The sequence below is a fragment of the Biomphalaria glabrata genome, chromosome 12 (assembly GCF_947242115.1).
Source record: "Biomphalaria glabrata chromosome 12, xgBioGlab47.1, whole genome shotgun sequence".
In the NCBI taxonomy this organism is placed as follows: Eukaryota; Metazoa; Mollusca; class Gastropoda; family Planorbidae; genus Biomphalaria; species Biomphalaria glabrata.
Window position 1 is genome coordinate 18,525,923 of NC_074722.1, and position 23,702 is coordinate 18,549,624.

Here is a 23,702-nt window from a genome sequence, read left to right on the forward strand (position 1 = left end):
GCCTTTTATACTTGAGCATCTCTAAAGTAGCCTATGCTACTTAAGCATCTCTAAAGTAGCCTATGCTACTTGAGCATCTCTAAAGTAGCCTTTTATACTTGAGCATCTCTAAAGTAGCCTATGCTACTTAAGCATCTCTAAAGTAGCCTTTTATACTTGAGCATCTCTAAAGTAGCCTTTTATACTTGAGCATCTCTAAAGTAGCCTTTTATACTTGAGTATCTCTAAAGTAGCCTATTTAAGCATCTCTAAAGTAGCCTTTTATACTTGAGCATCTCTAAAGTAGCCTATGCTACTTAAGCATCTCTAAAGTAGCCTATGCTACTTGAGCATCTCTAAGGTAGCTTATGCTACTTGAGCATCTCTCTTTCCATTAAAAAAAAAGAATAACAAGTCAATAACAATGAAATGGTTATTTTGTAAACTTTTATTTGATTCCAATGTATTTTAAATTTCCGTAGAGACAGTCATTAAAATCTGTAACAATTGAACACCTGGAGCCCCCTCCACCTCTTCCAGAGTCCGTGTTAGTTGTTGGTGAGCTTCAGTGGCGTCATTGGTATCCTTGCGGTCATTTGGTTTGCTTCTACTGAACTCTTCTGGCCCTGACAGTTCGGACCTCTTAAAGTAGCCAGTGTCCACTAGACCGATACAGTTCGTGTATCTCTTCCACTCAGTCTGTGGAAAGTAAATAGAAATAAGTGTAACGTAACTTCAAATAATGAACACAAAAAGAATTCACATTTTTACTAATAAGGAATTTTTAATTTCGGGATCTTTGGGCGCCTTTGAGTCCAGCCAGCTCTACTGGGTACATGACATTGGTTGGTGACAGTTGGCGAAAGGTAAAGTCGGTTGGTCGTTGTGCTGGCTACATGACACCCTTGTTAACCGTAGGCCACAGAAACTGATGACCTTTACATCATCTGCACCATAGACCACAAGGTCTGAAAGGGGAACTTTACTTTTTTTTTTACTAATAAGGAGGAGGGAGAGAATAAGACAAAAATAGTTCGAAATACAGACAAAACAAAAAGTTTTTATTTTCATTTACAAATAGTTAAGCTGCAAAATTTTACTCGTATCTAATGAGCATCAAAGAAGATTACGTCTAGAAACATAAATAGAAACAACACTTTTCAAAACGGAGACTTAACAATTATATGTCATAGATCTTTTGATTGAATAGAATATTGAATGCATGATTGATTTATTTTTATTGGATCGATAAATTAAGTTACGGGACTACATGTTCATAGGAATGAAAAAGCGGGCTGTTTAAATTATTTGAATGTTGTATTATTACAAAGCTGATATCAACTCACTCTGTCTGTCTGTCTGGTCAAAAGGGTGTACACGTTATTTCTCTGACACCCATTCTCGGATCAAGCTGAAATTTTGCACAATTATTCAATGACATAGACAAGACATGAAGCCATAAAAACAAAAAGTAACCAATTAGACATCTAATTACTGGTAATCCATTATTTTGTTTAATAGCAACAAGGGAAACTCATTGTTCAGTATTCACATATATGACTAAATATTTGGGATTTAGTCCCCTGAAATACTAGTTCTCCCTCGCACATTCTCCGATCAAGTTGAGACTTAAAAAAAAAATGTATTGTACCTAACAAAACATGAATCGATAAACAAAAATACTCAATTAGTCAGTTAATTATCGGTAATTAATTATTTTGTTTAATATTGAATAAGGGAAATAGATTGTACACTATTGACATATATAATTTTAAGGACGCAGTTCTTCCTTTTTAGAAAGCTTTGACTTTTTTTAAAGGATTTTTATATTAAATTGTTCAATACAGTGTTTGATTAATTGATTGTTATCAAATATATGTTGTCTGATAAAGTTATTTTGTTGGTCAGTTGATTAAATAGTAGATTGAATATCAAATGATTGAATTTATTCATTGGTTATATTTGTTTTTATTTGCACGATAATTTATGAACTAGAACAATTGAAATACGGTTGAAGCGACTGAACACCACACTCCACACACTGAGCTTACCAGGATAGGTTCAATGACAGCTGGGTTAGTGTCTAGTAACATGGTCAGTATTGTAGCCACATCTCGACCAGGAAACTTAGCATCTGTAAAACATCAGAACATCAGTCATTTATGATCAAAACATTAGTCATCTATGATCAGAACATCAGTCATCTATGATCAAAACATTAGTCATCTATGATCAGAACATCAGTCATCTATGATCAAAACATTAGTCAACTATGATCAAAACATTAGTCATCTATGATCAAAACATTAGTCATCTATGATCAAAACATTAGTCATCTATGATCAAAACATTAGTCATATATGATCAAAACATTAGTCAATTATGATTAAAACATTAGTCATCTATGATCAAAACATTAGTCATCTATGATCAAAACATTAGTCATCTATGATCAAAACATTAGTCATCTATGATCAAAACATTAGTCATCTATGATCAAAACATTAGTCATCTATGATCAAAACATTAGTCATCTATGATCAAAACATTAGTCATCTATGATCAAAACATTAGTCATCTATGATCAAAACATTAGTCATCTATGATCAAAACATTAGTCATCTATGATCAAAACATTAGTCAAATATGATCAAAACATTAGTCATCTATGATCAAAACAACAGTCATCTATGATCAAAACATTAGTAATCTATGATCAGAACATTAGTCATCTATGATCAAAACATTAGTCATCTATGATCAAAACATTAGTCAACTATGATCAAAACATTAGTCATCTATAATCAGAACATCAGTCATCTATGATCAGAACAGCAGTCATCTATAATCAGAACAGCAGTCATCTATGATCAAAACATTAGTCATCTATGATCAGAACAGCAGTCATCTATGATCAAAACATTAGTCATCTATGATCAGAACATCAGTCATCTATGATCAAAATATTAGTCATCTATGATCAGAACAGCAGTCATCTATGATCAAAACATTAGTCATCTATGATCAGAACAGCAGTCATCTATGATCAAAACATTAGTCATCTATGATCAGAATATCAGTCATCTATGATCAAAATATTAGTCATATATGATCAGAACAGCAGTCATCTATGACTAGAACATTAGTCATCTATGATCAGAACATTAGTCATTTATGATCAGAACATTAGTCATCTATGATCAGAACAGCAGTCATCTATGATCAGAACAGCAGTCATCTATGATCAGAACAGCAGTCATCTATGATCAGAACAGCAGTCATCTATGATCAGAACAGCAGTCATCTATGATCAGAACAGCAGTCATTATAATCAGAACATCAGTCATCTATAATCAGAACAGCAGTCATCTATGATCAGAACATCAGTCATCTATAATCAGAACAGCAGTCATCTATGATCAAAACATCAGTCATCTATAATCAGAACATTAGTCATCTATAATCAGAACATCAGTCATCTATGATCAGAACATCAGTCATCTATGATCAGAACATCAGTCATCTATAATCAGAACATCAGTCATCTATGATCAGAACATCAGTCATCTATTATCAGAACATCAGTCATCTATGATCAGAACATCAGTCATCTATGATCAGAACAGCAGTCATCTATGATCAGAACATCAGTCATCTATGATCAGAACATCAGTCATCTATAATCAGAACAGCAGTCATCTATAATCAGAACATCAGTCATCTATAATCAGAACAGCAGTCATCTATAATCAGAACAGCAGTCATCTATGATTAGAACATCAGTCATCTATAATCAGAACATCAGTCATCTATAATCAGAACAGCAGTCATCTATAATCAGAACAGCAGTCATCTATGATCAGAACATCAGTCATCTATAATCAGAACATCAGTCATCTAGGCATGGATGCCATTGTAAGAGAAAGAGATGCCATAGAAAAGAGAAGTGATCATTGGAAGTAAAATAAGTTCTAGCTTCAAGAACGAGATAAAGGGGATAGCCTTAATAGAAGCTAGAGCTTAGAGAAAGAGAGAGAGAGAGAGAGAAAATGAAAGCTTAAAAAAAATAGTTATAGCTTCAAGAAAGAAAATGATGTGACAGTTTTTCAGGTTACATTTTTAACACAGCTATCTTATCTTAGTTGTCTTATCTTAGCTATCACATCTTGCGTATCTTTAGATTAAAAAAAATTGTTTACATTCTTAAAATAAAATAAAATAATGTCAAATCTAAAAGGTTAACATCGAGGTGATAAAAGTAAACCTAAAGAAAAATTAAAAGAATACCACCTTGAAAGATTAGGATTGCCTACTAAATAATTAAACTTAATTTGTGCTACTAGCAAAATTGCGTAAAATTGTTTATTTTATAGTAATTTACAGAAATAAAATTGCGCAAAATATTATCGTACACTTATCAAATTACAAAGATTCTCAATATCCTCTACACCGGATGCACCCAAAAAAAAAATTTCATTCAAGTTATCCGCAATAGATGAAAATCTAGACCACATCTACATAAGGATTTTCACATTTCTGTAAAATTTTAAATACTTTTCTATAACAAAAAGATAACACACTTGTACCACATCGTCCCCACACACCAACACATACACACATTCAAAACGTATTCGCCCATCTCTTTGCTAAAGACGTAATTGTCCATTGGAGTTGGAAGAACAGATGATAAACGACAACAAAGATATACAACGCAAACATCAATAAAGTCATTATTAAAGAGTCGCAGGCTTAAAAAGGACAAATGTTAAGATGTAACACAAGTAAAGATGGACAAAATCTTAGATGTAACACTGGTAAAGGTGGACAAAATCTTAGATGTAACACAAGTAAAAGTGGACAAAATCTTAGATGTAAAACAAGGAAAGGTGGGAAAATCTAAGATGTAACACAAGTAAAGATGGACAAAATCTTAGATGTAACACTGGTAAAGGTGGACAAAATCTTAGATGTAACACAGGTAAAAGTGGACAAAATCTTAGATGTAACACAAGTAAAAGTGGACAAAATTTAAGATGTAACACAGGTAAAAGTGGACAAAATTTAAGATGTAACACAGGTAAAAGTGGACAAAATTTAAGATGTAACACAGGTAAAGGTGGACAAAATTTAATATGTAACACAGGTAAAGGTGGACAAAATTTAAGATGTAACACAAGTAAAAGTGGACAAAATTTAAGATGTAACACAGGTAAAAGTGGACAAAATTTTAGATGTAACACAGGTAAAAGTGGACAAAATTTAAGATGTAACACAGGTAAAGGTGGACAAAATTTAAGATGTAACACAGGTAAAGGTGGACAAAATTTAAGATGTAACACAGGTAAAAGTGGACAAAATTTAAGATGTAACACAGGTAAAAGTGGACAAAATTTAGGATGTAACACAGGTAAAGGTGGACAAAATTTAAGATGTAACACAGGTAAAGGTGGACAAAATTTAAGATGTAACACAGGTAAAGGTGGACAAAATTTAAGATGTAACACAGGTAAAAGTGCACAAAATTTAGGATGTCACGGATTTAAAAACGGGATAAATAAAGTTTAGATTTATTAATATACTACATTTCTATCAAATCATTCATCAATTTTAAATGGAGTAATTTTTTTATAATGTAAGCGTACTCCCCCCTCCCCACACACACACATTATTGGATTTCTAACAATGGCCTAAGCAGGCAGTGCTGTGATTTCTAACAATGGCCTAAGCAGGCAGTGCTGTGATTTCTAACAATGGCCTAAGCAGGTAGTGCTGTGATTTCTAACAATGGCCTAAGCAGGCAGTGCTGTGATAAGGTTTTTAAGTGAATATTTCACCTCCAGAATGTTAAATTATCATAGATGTCATGTGTCACTTTATAAACCTAATAGTCTAAGTATTGATCTACCAATGCTGAGAATAAAGAGTAGATTAAACTACAAACCATCTCATGTCAAGGTGTATATGGGCAACAGTTTCAATCGACTATGTAAACTCCCTGAGGCAAGGGAAGAAAGCGAATACAATACTGTTTTTCATGCTAAAAAGGAACACTGATGCTCCGTTGTGTGAGATTCAGATTTAACCGTTATGTTAAAATTGATTTTTTTTAAATTCAATCTAAGTACAGTGGAAATATTGACCTGCATAAAGTACATGGTGTTACAAACTCTTCAAGAATCTATAAAATCTATAAAATCATTTTTTAATGTCATGAAACTTTGAAAACTGATCATATGTATCACCCCAAGTTCAAAATGAATTTATTTATCTTCTATTTGTCTTCACAGTTGAAAACCAATACATTAGTAACATCAAACTAATAAATATTAAAAACATTTATATGATTATACATTTATCAATACAGACAAAAAACATATAATGAAATTCTTTAGGTATGTAGATATTACTTTTACGAACAGAATGTTTCAATCAAAGAATTAATTGGGGATATATTAAATACGCGCTAATGATGCATCACCAGTTTTAGACAACAAAAAAAATGCCCTAACTAAGAGATAGAGTAGAAAACACCAAACTGTGGGAGAAGAGTGGGCAGAAAACTATAGAGGTGCAGATCTTAGAGAGGAAGTGGAGATGGATTGGTCACACCCTTAGAAAAGATACCAGCAACAGAGCTAGACAGGCCTTAGAGTGGAACCCCCAGGGAACAAGACGCAGAGGAAGACCAAAAAGAACATGGTGACGCAGTGTACTTGAAGAAGCAGAGAAGACCGGGAAGAGCTGGGAAACCATCAAAAAGCTAGCAAGAGACCGTGGAGAGTGGCGTGTTTTTGTCGAGGCCCTATGTTCCATAAGGAACTCAAAGGAGTGATGATGATGATGAAGAGATAGAGCAGCAGAGTTCGAAATGATTTCTAATGCCACCGACATATCTGATACATAAGGAATCGTAATTCTTCATTTTTGCAGGTAGAAAAGGGTGACACCAATGTTGTGTAATAGCCTCACAGACGAACATTTAAATTTAGTGCTTCGACTTGGTGTCTCAACCATGCAGAGGAATTTTCAAAAGTTTGTTTCAGATAAACTTCCCTCATCTCATGAAGAAGTGTAAGTTCTATATAAGTGTATTTATTGTTTATTTAATGTTGTTGTTTTTTGTGCCTCCCTTCTGTTATGTGGCTCGCGGGTGTCGGAAATTAAAATGGACCGTTCATTGCATAGAGTATGGCATCACTGTTTGATCTAATCAATTAACTTAAGCATTAGAACAAGTTGTTGTTTTTTGTTATTACCTAATTACATAATATCGAACCGAACCCGAACTTTTGATCTGACCGAACCAAACCGAACCCAAACTTTACTCGTTATCAAACCAAAATCGAACTAAAATCGAACCGAACCTGAACTTTAAAAGAATCCCATCTCTAGCCAAGATCTACATATTTTCGAAAGACGCTAAAAGTAGAGTTTGTGTTTTTCAAAAACTCAGTAGAATCTAGATCGTTTCGGGCAATCATTATTACGTTTTAGTTCAAAGGAAAATCATTCAAATTAACAGATGTTATTTTCTACATTCAGAAACTCTTATTCTTCTGGATCAGTTATTATATGATTCTAGTTATTTTCTATATTATTTTTTGCAGTGTAACAATGTATGCTTATTCGTATAAGAAAGTACATATAATGAGCTGTCCTAGAGGACCAACTCTAGAATAAAGAAAGTACATATAATGAGCTGTCCTAGAGGACCAACTCTAGAATAAAGAAAGTACATATAATGAGCTGTCCTAGAGGACCAACTCTAGAATAAAGAAAGTACATATAATGAGCTGTCCTAGAGGACCAACTCTAGAATAAAGAAAGTACATATAATGAGCTGTCCTAGAGGACCAACTCTAGAATAAAGAAAGTACATATAATGAGCTGTCCTAGAGGACCAACTCTAGAATAAAGAAAGTACATCTAATGAGCTGTCCTAGAGGACCAACTCTAGAATCATGACAAAAAAGTCGAAAAAAGATCATGTAAAAATGTGTATAGACTGCTCTGGATGTGTCGACTGCTCTGGATGTGTCGACTGCTCTGGATGTGTCGACTGCTCTGGATGTGTCGACTGCTCTGGATGTGTCGACTGCTCTGGATGTGTCGACTGCTCTGGATGTGTCGACTGCTCTGGATGTGTCGACTGCTCTGGATGTGTCGACTTGTCCACTACAGTGTCTGAGTTAGGCCTGAGAGGATGCATTCTACCTGCTTTGATTCTTTCTTGAAGTTATGGATTGTTTCTCGTATTATTTATTACAATTTGTTATATTTTTACCACGACAAAACTGATAGAGTTTGTCAGATGCTACAATAACAAATCTTATATTCTTCTAACCAAATCAGACACCGAGTAATTTCCCTTTTGTTCACTCAAAATGACTTGCCTCCAGTATAATTCTAATTGTGTAAGATGAGTGTGGAACAAAACACGAAACCATTGGAATGGGATAATAAGAAAACTGTACAAATCAATTCGCTGGCGGAACAAAAAATAAATTAGAATAAAATTAATATCTGAGAGAATCTCGCTCCGGAAACACACACAAAAAAAGGTATAGACATAGACATATATATATAGACTGGACGATAAAGAACAAATTATTATCGGAAATATTTGGGAAAAGATAAGTTTGTAGATTCACATCACAAACCTATATATATTTGCCTATGTCTATGATTATGAAACAAAGACAAAATATTGGGAATATGGCAGTTTTGCACTTTTCAAAACTAAAGATCAAAGGTATATATTGGCTGAAATGTTAGTCCTAGAATTTATAGCTCAATCGCCGCCATTTTTTTTTTCACATAGATATAGTACATAAAACATATTGACTCCCCCCAAATAAAAATAACTTCCTACTTCAAGTCTATATTTATTTATGTCTATGGGTATAGATCTTGAAGAGAACTAAAAAAGTAGATTCTGGGTTTTAGCAATCTGAGAGTCTGAATCATACAGGAAGTTTAATAGAGGGAAATATGGTGTTCAGAAGTTCTAGATAGTGCATAGATCTAGAGATGTGTAGGATAAATTGTTTAAAAATAGAAATATAGATCTAGAATAATAAAGACAGATTCTGTTGTTCAGTCTGTTGTATCAAAATGAATTGCTAAAAGATTTATCAATGGGTCTTAAGTTTGAATTCCAACTCGAGAAGAGTTGTCTTTGTTGGAATCCCTATTCGAGATGAGTTGTCTTTGTTGGAATCCCTATTCGAGATGAGTTGTCCTTGTTGGAATCCCTATTCGAGAAAAGTTGTCTTTATTTGAATCCCTATTCGAGATGCGTTGTCTTTGTTTGAATCCCTATTCGAGAAGAGTTGTATTGGTTTGAATCCCTATTCGAGATGAGTTGTCTTTGCTTGAATCCCTATTCGAGAAGAGTTGTCTTTGAATCCCTATTCGAGATGAGTTGTCTTTGTTGGAATCCCTATTCGAAATGAGTTGTCTTTGCTTGAATCCCTATTCGAGAAGAGTTGTCTTTACTGAGCGCCTAAAGGGAGCTTAAAAGCTTTCTCTCAGTTCTCAGCACAGATCTACACATGAGATTTGATCATTGCGTACTGAGAATGTTATAGCATGAAAGATGCGTTATACAATATAGTTTTCAAATGACATAACTATGTCATTATGTCTGTCTCTATGTCTGTCTCTATGTCTGCCTCTATGTCTGTCATTTTTTCCAATCTCCAGTTTTCTTTTTAGTATGCTAAAGAAAATTGAAACAAACTTTTCAATCAACTTTCCGCAGTGTTTTTTTTTTTTTTTTTTTTTTTACAAATTGTTTTGCTGCATCAACAAACTATTTAAGTGGTGGGAGCAAGGATAAAGTCAATTTTGGAGTTGGACTCTAGAAGCATTGTTTCTCTTTCTGAATTACAATCTTCAGTAACAAGGAATGATCTAGATAGAAATGTATAATAGATCTAAAACTAAAGACCAAACAAATTCTCACAGTAAATATGAGACATATTAATCTACTTTGATTGAATACAGCTTTTCCGAGGGGTATTTCATTTTTTTTTTACAAAAAGCAATATAAAGACCATCAACTTTGTCAACATTGACTTGAGAAGCCGAAGAATAGTCAGTGAGATTGTAACAAGATTTTGTTTTATAGGAAGTTAGGGGTTTTAGTATTACGTTAATGTCACGCACCCCGTTTAGGTTTGGCTGGTAGAGGAATAAATAAAGATTAAATGAGAATAACAAGGCTCCGGGAAGATGACAGCGGGCAGGGTTCGATTCATGGACCTTCAAGTCGACAGTCTAGAGCGCTTCTAAACGTTGTGCCAAATAAACATTTCCATGAAAAGAAAAGGTGTGTGTGTGTGGGGGGGGCGATATCAATGAGATCGTTCGAATGGAACGTAAAAGATCCTACAATTGACATGCCGAAAGTAGATTTGGGAATCGAACGCATCCTGCGGGACGTTTCATTGGAAACGATTAGATGTAAAGTGTGCGGGGAGGTTCCTGCGATAAAACTCTGAGTGAGAGACTGGAAAGATGCGAAGTATGCAATTACAAAAAAAAAAAAAAAGTGGGGGTGTCCTACCTATTTTTTTGACAGTAGATGAGAACAAGTAAAATAAAAAAAAATGTTTAAAAAAAAAAAAAACAATATTAAGTGTATCAATTAGTTTTGATCAGTCATGTAATTAAATTTGTAATAGATTTAGACTGACAATAATAATTCTGTACGATTAGAAATATTTTTACCGATTGTTTTTTTAAGCGCAATTTCATGCTTTTTGATTACTCACTCCGCTATGATCCTATGACGTGACTGGACCAGTTGGAAAGGGGTGGGGGAGAAAGTAAGGGGTATCTGGGTGATCGTTCTTTAAATGTATTTTAAAAAAGTGAACGACCTGAATTCACGCTCGTGAGCTTATGTCTTTTCAGGCTTCTCAAGACGACATGGTAACCACTATGCTAGCGAAGAGCGTATGAACATTGAAGGTTGTATAGTTATCTATTGTGTCTATTTCATATTTGTGTTCTTTAGACTCAGACGACGATCTATAAAGATTCATTTTAAACTATCACTTCAGTCAAGGACAATTTCTCTCCCTTGTTTGAGATACCGAACAAAATAATTAATTACCAATTTTTTTATTTTTTTTGTCAGGTGAAAGAAATAATTATGCACAATTATGTGCCCCAACTTTTGACCAGATAATGGCTTTGTAAAAACAAATGTGTTTTTACTGTTAGAAAGGGATAAACATATACACAGGGTACAAATCAACGGGCGTAATCGGTGTTGGATACTAGTTGTTGATAGTTTCAATGATGTCAATGTGTTTGTAAGATGGTTGTATTTGATGTCTCAGCGGTACAAAAGTTAATTCTAGAATCTTTGTTCCTCCTTGTCGGATCTACACACACACGCGCGCACACACACACACACACACACCTTATTCCTTATTTTTATCAAATTTATTTTGTTTTTATCCACACTGTATTTTCAGCCTATGAATTTAGTATTCATTTACAATCTCCAATCGATAACTCAGATCGTCTCTCTCTATTTGTGTCTTATGTGTCTAGTTGTTGTTTTTTTATAGTCTCTGCACTTTTCCTAGCACGAAGACACAAGACACTGAGACTATGCCAGGACAGGAAATACGTGGGAAGAGTTGATCACATGCAATATGTCCATCAAGTGTCTTAAATGCCTATAGGTTCAACAGTACTTCCCCCTATTAGTCACACATAAGTGGTGAGGGTTCAATGTTTAACTAGTACGTCAACGGCTCTTCGTCAACTAGCACAATGCGTCAAAGGATGTGATGATAACTAACAAAATATACAAACAAATAATTTTTGAAAGACGAAGGTTATCAAAGAGGAGAACTTCACATTTACGACTACATATTTCAATAATATATAATTTATTTTCTTTTTTACAGTATCAAACAAACTTAAATAATTACCTATACTTACTTTCATAATTTGTTAATTTTATAATTGTATCATGTTTTGTTAGGTCCAATACATAGCTGTGTAAAGTTTCAGCTTGATCCGAGAATGGGTGTGGGAGAAATAACGTGTTCAAATTGTTTACCAGACAGAGTGAGTTGCTAGAAACTTTGTTCAAATTGACTTCTAACGTTCAAAGGAGCTATCGTCTTTTAGTAAAACACTCATTGACTTGTTCATCACAGAAAAGTCTATAAAATTAAGTATTAATCTAAAGCCGTCACATTGAATGTATTGAAACAAATTAAACAATGTTTGAAATGTATCTCAAGCCAAGCCAAGTTCAAACGTACATATTCTCCAGACCACGCTTCCCACACAAAGATGTTTGAGTAACTTACACAAAGATGTATGTTTGACTTACACAAAGATGTATGTGTGACTTGAACAAAGATGTATGTTTGACTTACACAAAGATGTATGTGTGACTTGAACAAAGATGTATGTGTGACTTGAACAAAGATGTATGTGTGACTTACACAAAGATGTATGTGTGACTTGAACAAAGTGTGACTTGAACAAAGATGTATGTGTGACTTTGCTATACCGCATAAATTGCATATTTAACAAAAGAAGAGCTATTAGAAAGAGAAATGTCACTGACCTATGTTGACAGTCGTTAAAGAGAGACAGACACACACACAAGTCACGTGGTACCTCACAGCGGCTATGCCATTCTCCAGACTTAAAACGAAAGAAGCGTAAGTAAAACGATGCTTTGATATAAATGTCACGTGAGTTCAAACTCGTCTGCTGTCCCACTTGTAAAAACCTGAACATAACTTTGTAGATTCTATTTTTTACAATCTGTCTTTAGTTAACACTTGGGAGTAGAGACATTAAAACAAGCAAGAAGTAGAGGGACAGAAGGAAAGGGAGAGAAACAGATGTAGAGAGGGAGAGATGGAGAGAGGGAGATGTAGAGAGGGAGAGATAGAAGTAGAAAGAGAAGAGGAAGAGGTAGAGATAAAGAGGAAACGATAATAAAAGAAAGATGAAAAGAGAGACAAAGAGATAAATAACGGACTGTTCCTATTCAAGCGCGTGGGTGGGAGGGGGGGGGGGAGGGAGTCAAGAGAAAGAGAAAAGTGGATTGAGAAAGAGAATGTGAGAAGGAAAGAGCGGACTGTTCAATTCAACCTAACAGATACTAGAATTCACAAATTGAAAAGTTTGTTAAAGAAAATCGTTAAAATTCGTTGTTTCTAAATCGACATGAAAAGAATGATTTTTGTTTTCAATTTTCTCCACATTTTTGTTGTTTGTTTGTTTGTTTCAAACTTCCTGATGACATTAATGTACACAGTTAGAAAATAAACTTCTCAACAAATGTACACAGTTAGAAAATAAACTTCTCAACAAATGTACACAGTTAGAAAATAAACTTCTCAACAAATGTACACAGTTAGAAAATAAACTTCTCAACAAAGTTTATTACCCCGATAAAATGAAAAAGAAAAACCAATTAATGTTTTATTTTAATCACCATTAAAATTACAGTTACTTGTATCAAATGACCATCTATAAAGCTAAATTGTGAAATATTAAGTAGAATGACAATCACGTTATTATAAATTATTATATAAGATTGTTTGGAGATTGAACATTTCAATTATTTTTTTTTAATTAACCTTATAAGATTGTATTTTAAAAATAGATTTCTTATCTAAGAAAGTTGAGAAGACAACAAAGGAAGACAACCATGTCAAGAAAACAAAATAAAATAGAGAAACACCATTGGTAGAATCACTAGACTTAATGACACTACAGAAGACTAAATGAGCCAAAAATGTATAAAACCCTGAACCCTAACTTACTTACTTTACTTATTAAAACATCACCTAGTCTACTCTGTCCAGCGCTCTTGAATGAACCTATTCCTGGATTAGATTTGGAGTAAAAACAAACTAGAAGGCTGGACTATTTCCAATCTCAGGTTTGCAGACGACATAAACCTCATTGGAGAACATGCAGACCAGGTACATAATGTAACTTCAAAATTGAATGCTGCAACTAGAGCAGGTGGTATGGAAATCGGTGCTGAAAAAGTCTGTTTGCGAGATTTTGTATACTTTTGAATGCCCAAACAAAAGAAATTGACTCCTCATTTAAATACGTAGAGTCAAATAGAACAAGAAATGATGATAAAAAGAAAAGAGATAAAAACCCATTTAAACCTAGCCAGACTGACTAGAGCAAACAGTTTCAAATCAATAACAAATCTGAAAGAGAAGCAGTTTCCAAATCAAATTAAAACTTTATTCTTCGCTAGTGGTCTCTTCAATGGTTGTGAACGTTGGACACTCAAAGCTAAGGCTGAAAGAATAATCCAAGACGTTGAGAGTAAATGCTACAGAAAATTGCTGGGTATCAGTTATCAGGAAAACAAGACAAATGAGTTTGTACTTTTAAAAGTCAATACTCTGGCTGGCAAAAAGGAAGAACACCTCAATACTGTGAAGAGACGAAAGCTGAGATGTTTTGGTCGTATTGTAAGACATGACTCACTGTCAAAAGTCATCCATCAAGGTACAGTGGAGGTAGCACGAAGAAAGGGTCGTCCAAAGACAAGCTGGCTGGATTACATCAAAGAATGAGCTGGCCTCTCACTTGATATTCTGCTAAGAACAGCTGTTGATCGGGTACAATGAAGGGATTTGGTTACGAGAACTGTCACAGTATGTCATGGGACAGGTGTTGATGGTTCAATGAATTGATTGTTCTGAAGATATGTTTGAGTATGAGCCTGGCCAAACAGATGTTAGAAAATGATCATCTTATTGAAGGGTCAATCTCTCATTCAAGGTCTATTGAAGAAGCCTTTCCAATTGGTCAAGAAAAAATCTCCATATCTTCTCTTCCATCTGAAGGAAAGTAAAAACAAAACCATACAAACAAACTAACAGCTTAGTTTTAACAAATGTAGATGTAGAAAACGTTTACGTTTATCACTGGACTAACATTTCATCTAAACCTTCAGTCATTGCATGACATGGAAACAGAATAAACATTCTAGTGCATAGTACAGTGGCGTTCGTAGTAGACATTCGTTCATACTAACAGTTTTTCAAAGTAAATACAAGTAGATTAGCGAATGAATGAACCAACAGTTAAAAGTACATCAGAGGATTAATGAACCAAAAGTGAGAAAGAAATACATACGTAGAACGAAGCAAGCCTAAGTTCTCCACATTTATCTCGACTCGACTTGTTCGGGTAGGTAAGACCAGGGATGGGGGAGGGTGAGGGAGGCGGCCCTAATGTACTTCAAAGATTACCTCTCTTTCACATAAAAGTATAGGTTCCAAAAAATGATCGTGGCCACTGGTCTTCGTAGGAAACTAAAGTATTTTTATTTCTATTTGTTCTGTTCGTATGTGACATAATATATTACATTAAATCAACATCGTCAGTAAATTGTTACAGAACGTAAATTACATTTTTTTTATCAGCAATGAAAGAGCTGGAAATCAATTAACAGATCTAACATTTAATATATTTAATTTCCATAATATTATTCTGTGAGCAAGAGAAATGGAATGTGTTATAAACGCTGATACAGAATTGACACGATCAGAAATATCTAGAATAAGAAAGAAAATTTGATTTCAAGCATGATAATGAACGGAAATGTCCGATATACCTCTAACTGTTCTAAACCACATTGACTCTTAAAGATATACCTCTACCTGTTCTAAACCACATTGACTCTCGAATATATACCTCTACCTGTTCTAAACCACATTGACTCTCAGAGTTTTATATCTACCTGCTCTAAACCACATTGACTCTCAGAGATATACTTCTACCAGGTCTAAACCACATTGACTCTCAGAGATATACTTCTACCTGCTCTGAACCACTTTGACGCTCAGAGTTATACTTCTATCTGCTCTAAACCATATTGACTTTCAGAGATATACATCTATCCGCACTAAGCCACATAGACTCTCAGAGATATACTTCTACCAGGTCTAAACCACATTGACTCTCAGAGATATACTTCTACCTGCTCTAAACCACTTTGACGCTCAGAGTTATACTTCTATCTGCTCTAAACCATATTGACTTTCAGAGATATACATCTATCCGCACTAAGCCACATAGACTCTCAGAGATATACTTCTACCTGCTCTAAACCACATTGACTCTCAGAGACATAACTCTACCTGGTTTAAACCACATTGACTCTCTGAGATATACTTCTACCTGCTCTAAACCACATTCACTTTCAGAGATATGCATCTACTTGCTCTAAACCACATTGACTCTCAGAGATATACATTTATCCGCACTAAGCCACATAGACTCTCAGAGATATACATCTAACTGCTCTAAACCACATTGACTCTCAGAGATATACCTCTACCAGCTCTAAAGCACATTGACTCTCAGAGATATACCTCTACCTGGTTTAAACCACATTGACTCTCAGAGATATACTTCTACCTGCTCTAAACCACATTGACTCAAAGAGATATGCATCTACTTCTCTAAACCACATTGACTCTCAGAGATATACATTTATCCGCACTAAGCCACATAGACTCTCAGAGATATACTTCTACCTGTTCTAAACCACATTGACTCTCAGAGATATACCTCTACCTGGTTTAAACCACATTGACTCTCAGAGATATACTATTACCTGCTCTAAACCACATTGACTCTCAGAGATATGCATCTACTTCTCTAAACCACATTGACTCTCAGAGATATACCTCTACCAGCTCTAAACCACTTTGACTCTCAGAGATATACCTCTACCTGGTTTAAACCACATTGACTCTCAGAGATATACATCTACTTGCTCTAAATCACATTGACTCTCAGAGATATACATTTATCCGCACTAAGCCACATAGACTCTCAGAGATATACTTCTACCAGGTCTAAACCACATAGACTCTCAGAGATATACTTCTACCTGCTCTAAACCACATTGACTCTCAGAGATATACCTCTACCAGCTCTAAAGCACATTGACTCTCAGAGATATACCTCTACCTGGTTTAAACCACATTGACTCTAAGAGATATACTTCTACCTGCTCTAAACCACATTGACTCTCAGAGATATGCATCTACTTGCTCTAAACCACATTGACTCTCAGGAAAACCTCTTCCCGGTCTAAATTACATTGACTCTCATATACCTCTACCTGCTCTAAACCACATTGACCCTCAGAGATATACATCTGCCCCATTGACTCCCTGAAAGCATATCGCTTATTATGGAATTTAGCCACTAAGCCACGTAGACTCTCAGAGATATACATCTAACTGCTCTAAACCACATTGACTCTCAGAGATATACCTCTACCTGTTCTAAACCACATTAACTCTCAGGAAAACCTCTTCCCGGTCTAAATTACATTGACTCTCATATACCTCTACCTGCTCTAAACCACATTGACCCTCAGAGATATACATCTGCCCCATTGACTCCCTGAAAGCATATCGCTTATTATGGAATTTAGTCATGGAGTATTCTGACAAGGTGTTTTCTCGCTAATGTCAATAAGGTAATGTCACGGTAATTAAAGCAATCGGACTTGTCGACTTATTGGTACAGGGAAGTAACGGCATAAAGTGAAGAAGTCTGTCAAACTTTTCGTGAGAGCAGCACATCCATTTTTTTTAATTCTGCTGGAAGAGCATTACAGCCAGGCGCTTGATGTCTTTTGAGTTATCCTATTACCGTCTCAGCTTGGTCAAGTGTTGGGAAGTCATCAAGCCTCGTTTTAACGATCTCCTTCGGAATTTCAGCTAGAGGTTCCTCGGAGACAAACCTTTTGTCGCTAAAAGTAAACTATAGTGCTTTGTCTACCGTTTAAGCATTTCAGCATTTTCTGGTTTACATGACGAGACAGTTCTTAAAGACACCAAAGTCTGGTATGATGCGTGTTTACAACGTCAGCATATCTTTGGCTTAACATGCAGGCCGTGTTTGCGTGGTTGTCTGAACTACTGCACTCAACCTACTCTTTGCCATCAAAGAAAATGTTAATGACCAAAAATTTTTGAAATATTTTTCTGTCTCATACTTGATGTAAGAATAAATGCATTCACTAACAGAGTTGAGATGTTAAACGTAATCTACAAACATTCGTGAAACTTTATACACAATCAGCAGAGCGTTGTGCAAGATAATTCATTGTACTGCGAATTTGTCTAACTATACGATTGTCAGTGGCTAGCATTGAATAATTCTAAATATTCTAAACCAAACTATAAAAATTTACCCAAGATTAACAATGCCAGAAATATAATGTTACTGTGAGCAGAGTAGAAGTGTTTTTAGTAAATCTTTGTTTGACTGAAAAGAGTTACATAATAGGTTAAACTATTTTTTGTAAGAACTTTTAATGAAAATGTGTTATATCAGACATTTTAGGCCTACAGTGAAAAATTAGACAATTTAGACTATTTAAATGATTAGCTAATAAATGTTTCACTGTTTACACATACACCTTTACATACTGTATCATCTATTCACAAGAATATGATTCTTCGAAATCCAAGTTAGACAACTTTTAAACCTTTTACTAGAAACTAACAAAAAAAAAGGGAGGGTGACAGGTTGTTTTTTTTTTTTTTTTTTTGTTGTTTTTGCCAGCAGGCGATCACAATCCTCGAGGCGGCCCTGGCTAAGACAAAACTAATGGGATAAATTGAAAGCAACTTAAGGATCCACCTTTCAGAAATAAAAAAAAAGCCTAAAAAATATTTTATTTGTTCAAAATACATAAGGGCTACCACAGGGCTAGCTAGTCATGAAAACTATCTATCATTGATAACAGGGCTAGCTAATCATAAAAACTATCTATCATTGATAACAGGGCTAGCTAATCATGAAAACTATCTATCATTGATAACAGGGCTAGCTAATCATGAAAACTATCTATCATTGATAACAGGGCTAGCTAATCATGAAAACTATCTATCATTGATAACAGGGCTAGCTAATCATGAAAACTATCTATCATTGATATACTTTTTAAGTACTGTTAAGTCCATCAATAGGATATAACAAGTATTGATTTCTTGAAATTGAGCATTAATGTCTGAACAACTAGAGGAGGAAATAAGTCGACATCTTACTATTGATTGGTAGCATCGAGTTGTTCAGCAAAGAAAAATGTTTAACTTGAAATAGATTTTTTTAAATGTAAGCAATTCAAAAATGTAATTTTGAACATAACTTTATATTTCCTGGCAATTAAAAAAAAATCGAAATGTTCTTCATATTTTCTGAGCAAACTTTTTTGTAAGATATCTTCAATCTTCTATTTTCAGTTAAAGATTTAAAAAAAAATGTTGTTTTTTTTTTTTTAAACTCCAAAAGTCAAACGATTGGATGGGTATGAAATCTTGAGAAATAAATAGCAAAGCGGAGGCGAGATTGATTTCTTTGAGCAGTGAATCATTCTCTTTGCTAGTGTTATTTAAAACAAGTTTTCATTTGAAACGAGACTTCATTGACAAAAAAAAAATATTTCTTTTAACTTTGAATTTAATTTTAAGTTAAGATTGTTGTCTGCTTCAATGATAATATTGATCTATTTGGAATTGGAAAGCTGAATGTTTAATTCCACCTTTTACAACAGTTGTGTAGAAGCCAACAGAAATGTATATCCGTTATTCAGGTTAACCTTTGATTTCCTCCTAATGGACAGATATTTTACCGACAGCTAATTTTGAAGAAGGGAAAAAATTCAAACATGAGAATTCAGAAAAACTTGGATACTTGAACCAAACACTCCTTGCGACTCAATAACCAAACACTCCTTGCGACTCAATAACCAAACACTTCTTGTGACTCAATAGCCAAACACTCCTTGCGACTACCCAAACACTTCTTGCGACTCAATAATCAAACACTTCTTGCGACTCAATAACCAAACACTTCTTGTGACTACCCAAACACTTCTTGTGACTACCCAAACACTTCTTGTGACTACCCAAACACTTCTTGTGACTACCCAAACACTTCTTGCGACTCAATAATCAAACACTTCTTGCGACTCAATAACCAAACACTTCTTGCGACTCAATAACCAAACACTTCTTGTGACTACCCAAACACTTCTTGCGACTCAATAATCAAACACTTCTTGCGACTCAATAATCAAACACTTCTTGCGACTACCCAAACACTTCTTGCGACTCAATAATCAAACACTTCTTGCGACTCAATAACCAAACACTTCTTGCGACTCAATAACCAAACACTCCTTGCGACTACCCAAACACTTCTTGCGACTCAATAACCAAACACTTCTTGCGACTCAATAACCAAACACTTCTTGCGACTCAATAACCAAACACTCCTTGCGACTACCCAAACACTTCTTGCGACTCAATAACCAAACACTTCTTGCGACTCAATAACCAAACACTTCTTGCGACTCAATAACCAAACACTTCTTGCGACTCAATAATCAAACACTTCTTGTGACTCAATAACCAAACATTCCTTGCGACTCAATAACCAAACATTCCTTGCGACTCAATAACCAAACACTCCTTGCGACTCAATAACCAAACACTCCTTGCGACTCAATAACCAAACACTTCTTGCGACTACCCAAACACTTCTTGCGACTCAATAACCAAACACTTCTTGCGACTCAATAACCAAACACTTCTTGCGACTCAATAACCAAACACTTCTTGCGACTCAATAATCAAACACTTCTTGCGACTCAATAACCAAACACTTCTTGCGACTCAATAATCAAACACTTCTTGCGACTCAATAACCAAACACTCCTTGCGAATCAATAACCAAACACTCCTTGCGACTCAATAACCAAACACTCCTTGCGACTCAATAACCAAACACTTCTTGTGACTCAATAACCAAACACTTCTTGTGACTACCCAAACACTTCTTGTGACTCAATAATCAAACACTTCTTGTGACTCAATAACCAAACACTCCTTACGACTCAATAACCAAACACTCCTTGCGAATCAATAGCCAAACACTTCTTGCGACTCAATAACCAAACACTTCTTGCGACTCAATAACCAAACACTTCTTGCGACTCAATAATCAAACACTTCTTGCGACTCAATAACCAAACATTCCTTGCGACTCAATAACCAAACACTTCTTGTGACTACCCAAACACTTCTTGCGACTCAATAATCAAACACTTCTTGCGACTCAATAACCAAACACTCCTTGCGACTACCCAAACACTTCTTGCGACTCAATAATCAAACACTTCTTGCGACTCAATAATCAAACACTTCTTGTGACTCAATAATCAAACACTTCTTGCGACTCAATAACCAAACACTTCTTGCGACTCAATAATCAAACACTTCTTGTGACTCAATAACCAAACACTTCTTGTGACTCAATAACCAAACACTTCTTGCGACTCAATAATCAAACACTTCTTGTGACTCAATAACCAAACACTTCTTGCGACTCAATAACCAAACACTCCTTGCGACTCAATAACCAAACACTTCTTGCGACTCAATAATCAAACACTTCTTGCGACTCAATAACCAAACACTCCTTGCGAATCAATAACCAAACACTCCTTGCGACTCAATAACCAAACACTCCTTGCGACTCAATAACCAAACACTCCTTGCGACTCAATAACCAAACACTCCTTGCGACTCAATAACCAAACATTCCTTGTGACTCAATAACCAAACACTTCTTGCGACTACTCAATAACCAAACACTCCTTGCGACTCAATAACCAAACACTTCTTGCGACTCAATAACCAAACACTCCTTGCGACTCAATAACCAAACACTCCTTGTGACTCAATAACCAAACACTTCTTGCGACTCAATAACCAAACACTTCTTGCGACTACCCAAACACTTCTTGCGACTCAATAACCAAACACTTCTTGCGACTCAATAACCAAACACTCCTTGCGACTCAATAACCAAACACTCCTTGCGACTCAATAACCAAACATTCCTTGTGACTCAATAACCAAACACTTCTTGCGACTACTCAATAACCAAACACTCCTTGCGACTCAATAACCAAACACTTCTTGCGACTCAATAACCAAACACTCCTTGCGACTCAATAACCAAACACTCCTTGTGACTCAATAACCAAACACTTCTTGCGACTCAATAACCAAACACTTCTTGCGACTACCCAAACACTCCTTGCGACTCAATAACCAAACACTCCTTGTGACTCAATAACCAAACACTTCTTGCGACTCAATAACCAAACACTCCTTGCGACTCAATAACCAAACACTCCTTGTGACTCAATAACCAAACACTTCTTGCGACACAATAACCAAACACTCCTTGCGACTCAATAACCAAACACTTCTTGCGACTCAATAACAAAACACTCCTTGCGACTCAATAACCAATAAATTCTTGCGACTCAATAACCAAACACTCCTTGCGACTCAATAACCAAACACTTCTTGCGACTCAATAACCAATAAATTCTTGCGACTCAATAACCAAACACTTCTTGCGACTCAATAACCAAACACTCCTTGCGACTCAGTAACCAAACACTTCTTGCGACTCAAAAGTATACTCTGGCATTATTTTTAAGTTATATATCTATAATCTTCTGATAAAGAGACAAGCATAAAACTAATGAGATAATTTTAAGCATGCATTGTTTCATTATTTAATACATTTTTGCATTCCCAAATTGAATTAATGCGGTTCAATAGAAATAATAATTAAACTTCATTAAACCTAGCGACATCAGTGTCTGTTTTGTGCAGTAAGTAACAGTAAAGCGTCTCATGTTGAAAGCTAATGAACAAAACATTCAATACTTTCCTACGTACGTAGTTTCTTGATTACAACTTCGTAACGTCCCAATGGATTGTCTCGACACGACTGGCACGGAATCACGTGACAAAGACCTGCCAGCAAGACCAGCAGCTTGCACCATTCTCTTGATCTGATCGGGGTTTTTGTCCAGTCTGTGTGTTGGACAGGACTTGTGTGGCTCGATGTACTCGGTACTTCACAGATCTCTTTCACAACGCATTGACTTTGCTTACAAGAAAATCCTTTAAAAAATAAAACATGCTGTTATAAGAAATAGATTTAAAAAAAAAAAACTAATAGGAAAAAAAATCAAACTACTTACGATACTACGGGGAGGAAAGGAAGATTGGTCGCCCATAAACATGCTCGTACTATTGGCTTTGTTCACCAAAAATATGTACATGTAGAGAATGACTAGATCTACTGACTTGTGGCTAATTCTGACTCTCATTAATCTTAAGAATCAAAATTCCTAATTGCTCCATTCCTCCTCTTTCTGTTTAGATTATGCGCAGTACTCATTGCAGTTAGACTGAAGCACTGGCAGATCTAGGGGCTACCCTCTCCCCCCACTCCTCTGACGGGGAGGCGGACGAATTTTATTCGAGAAATCACACAATTTGTATACGGATTCGTGCTATTGTTATTAATATATACTAATTATTTATGCTTTAACTTATTTTTAGATTATGTCGCCCCACCCCTTCAATTATGTTGGCCAATTATGTGGAGGGGGGCTATTGTATTAATCCCGCCTCCCCAACCCTAAGCTTTTGAAGGAGGGGGCCGTCCGATTTCTTTGTAGAAATCACAGTTTGTTAGCAGAAATTGTTACATATCTGTATGATACTAGCTTCTTATCGATATTGTAACATAACTTTATATTATGTCGTTTCTCTTCTGGTATGTTGGCCGATTGG

At 35.3% G+C, this 23,702-nt stretch overlaps 1 protein-coding gene across 2 annotated transcripts in view; it reads right to left on the bottom strand.

The window, feature by feature from the left end:
- Positions 1-412: 412 nt before the first annotated feature.
- The window catches only part of LOC129921914 (uncharacterized), a 28,917-nt gene continuing 5,627 nt past the window's right edge, over positions 413-23,702 (bottom strand). For both annotated transcript variants that reach the window (XR_008773863.1, XM_056005185.1), the window contains exons 2-4: positions 22,797-23,024; positions 2,031-2,113; positions 413-678 (exon numbers count right to left, since the gene is read on the bottom strand). Coding sequence is in view for 1 of the 2 variants with exons in the window: in XM_056005185.1 (XP_055861160.1) it covers positions 448-678; positions 2,031-2,113; positions 22,797-23,024 (542 nt within the window). In the remaining variant the exon portion in view is untranslated. The remainder of the gene's footprint in view (positions 679-2,030; positions 2,114-22,796; positions 23,025-23,702) is intronic.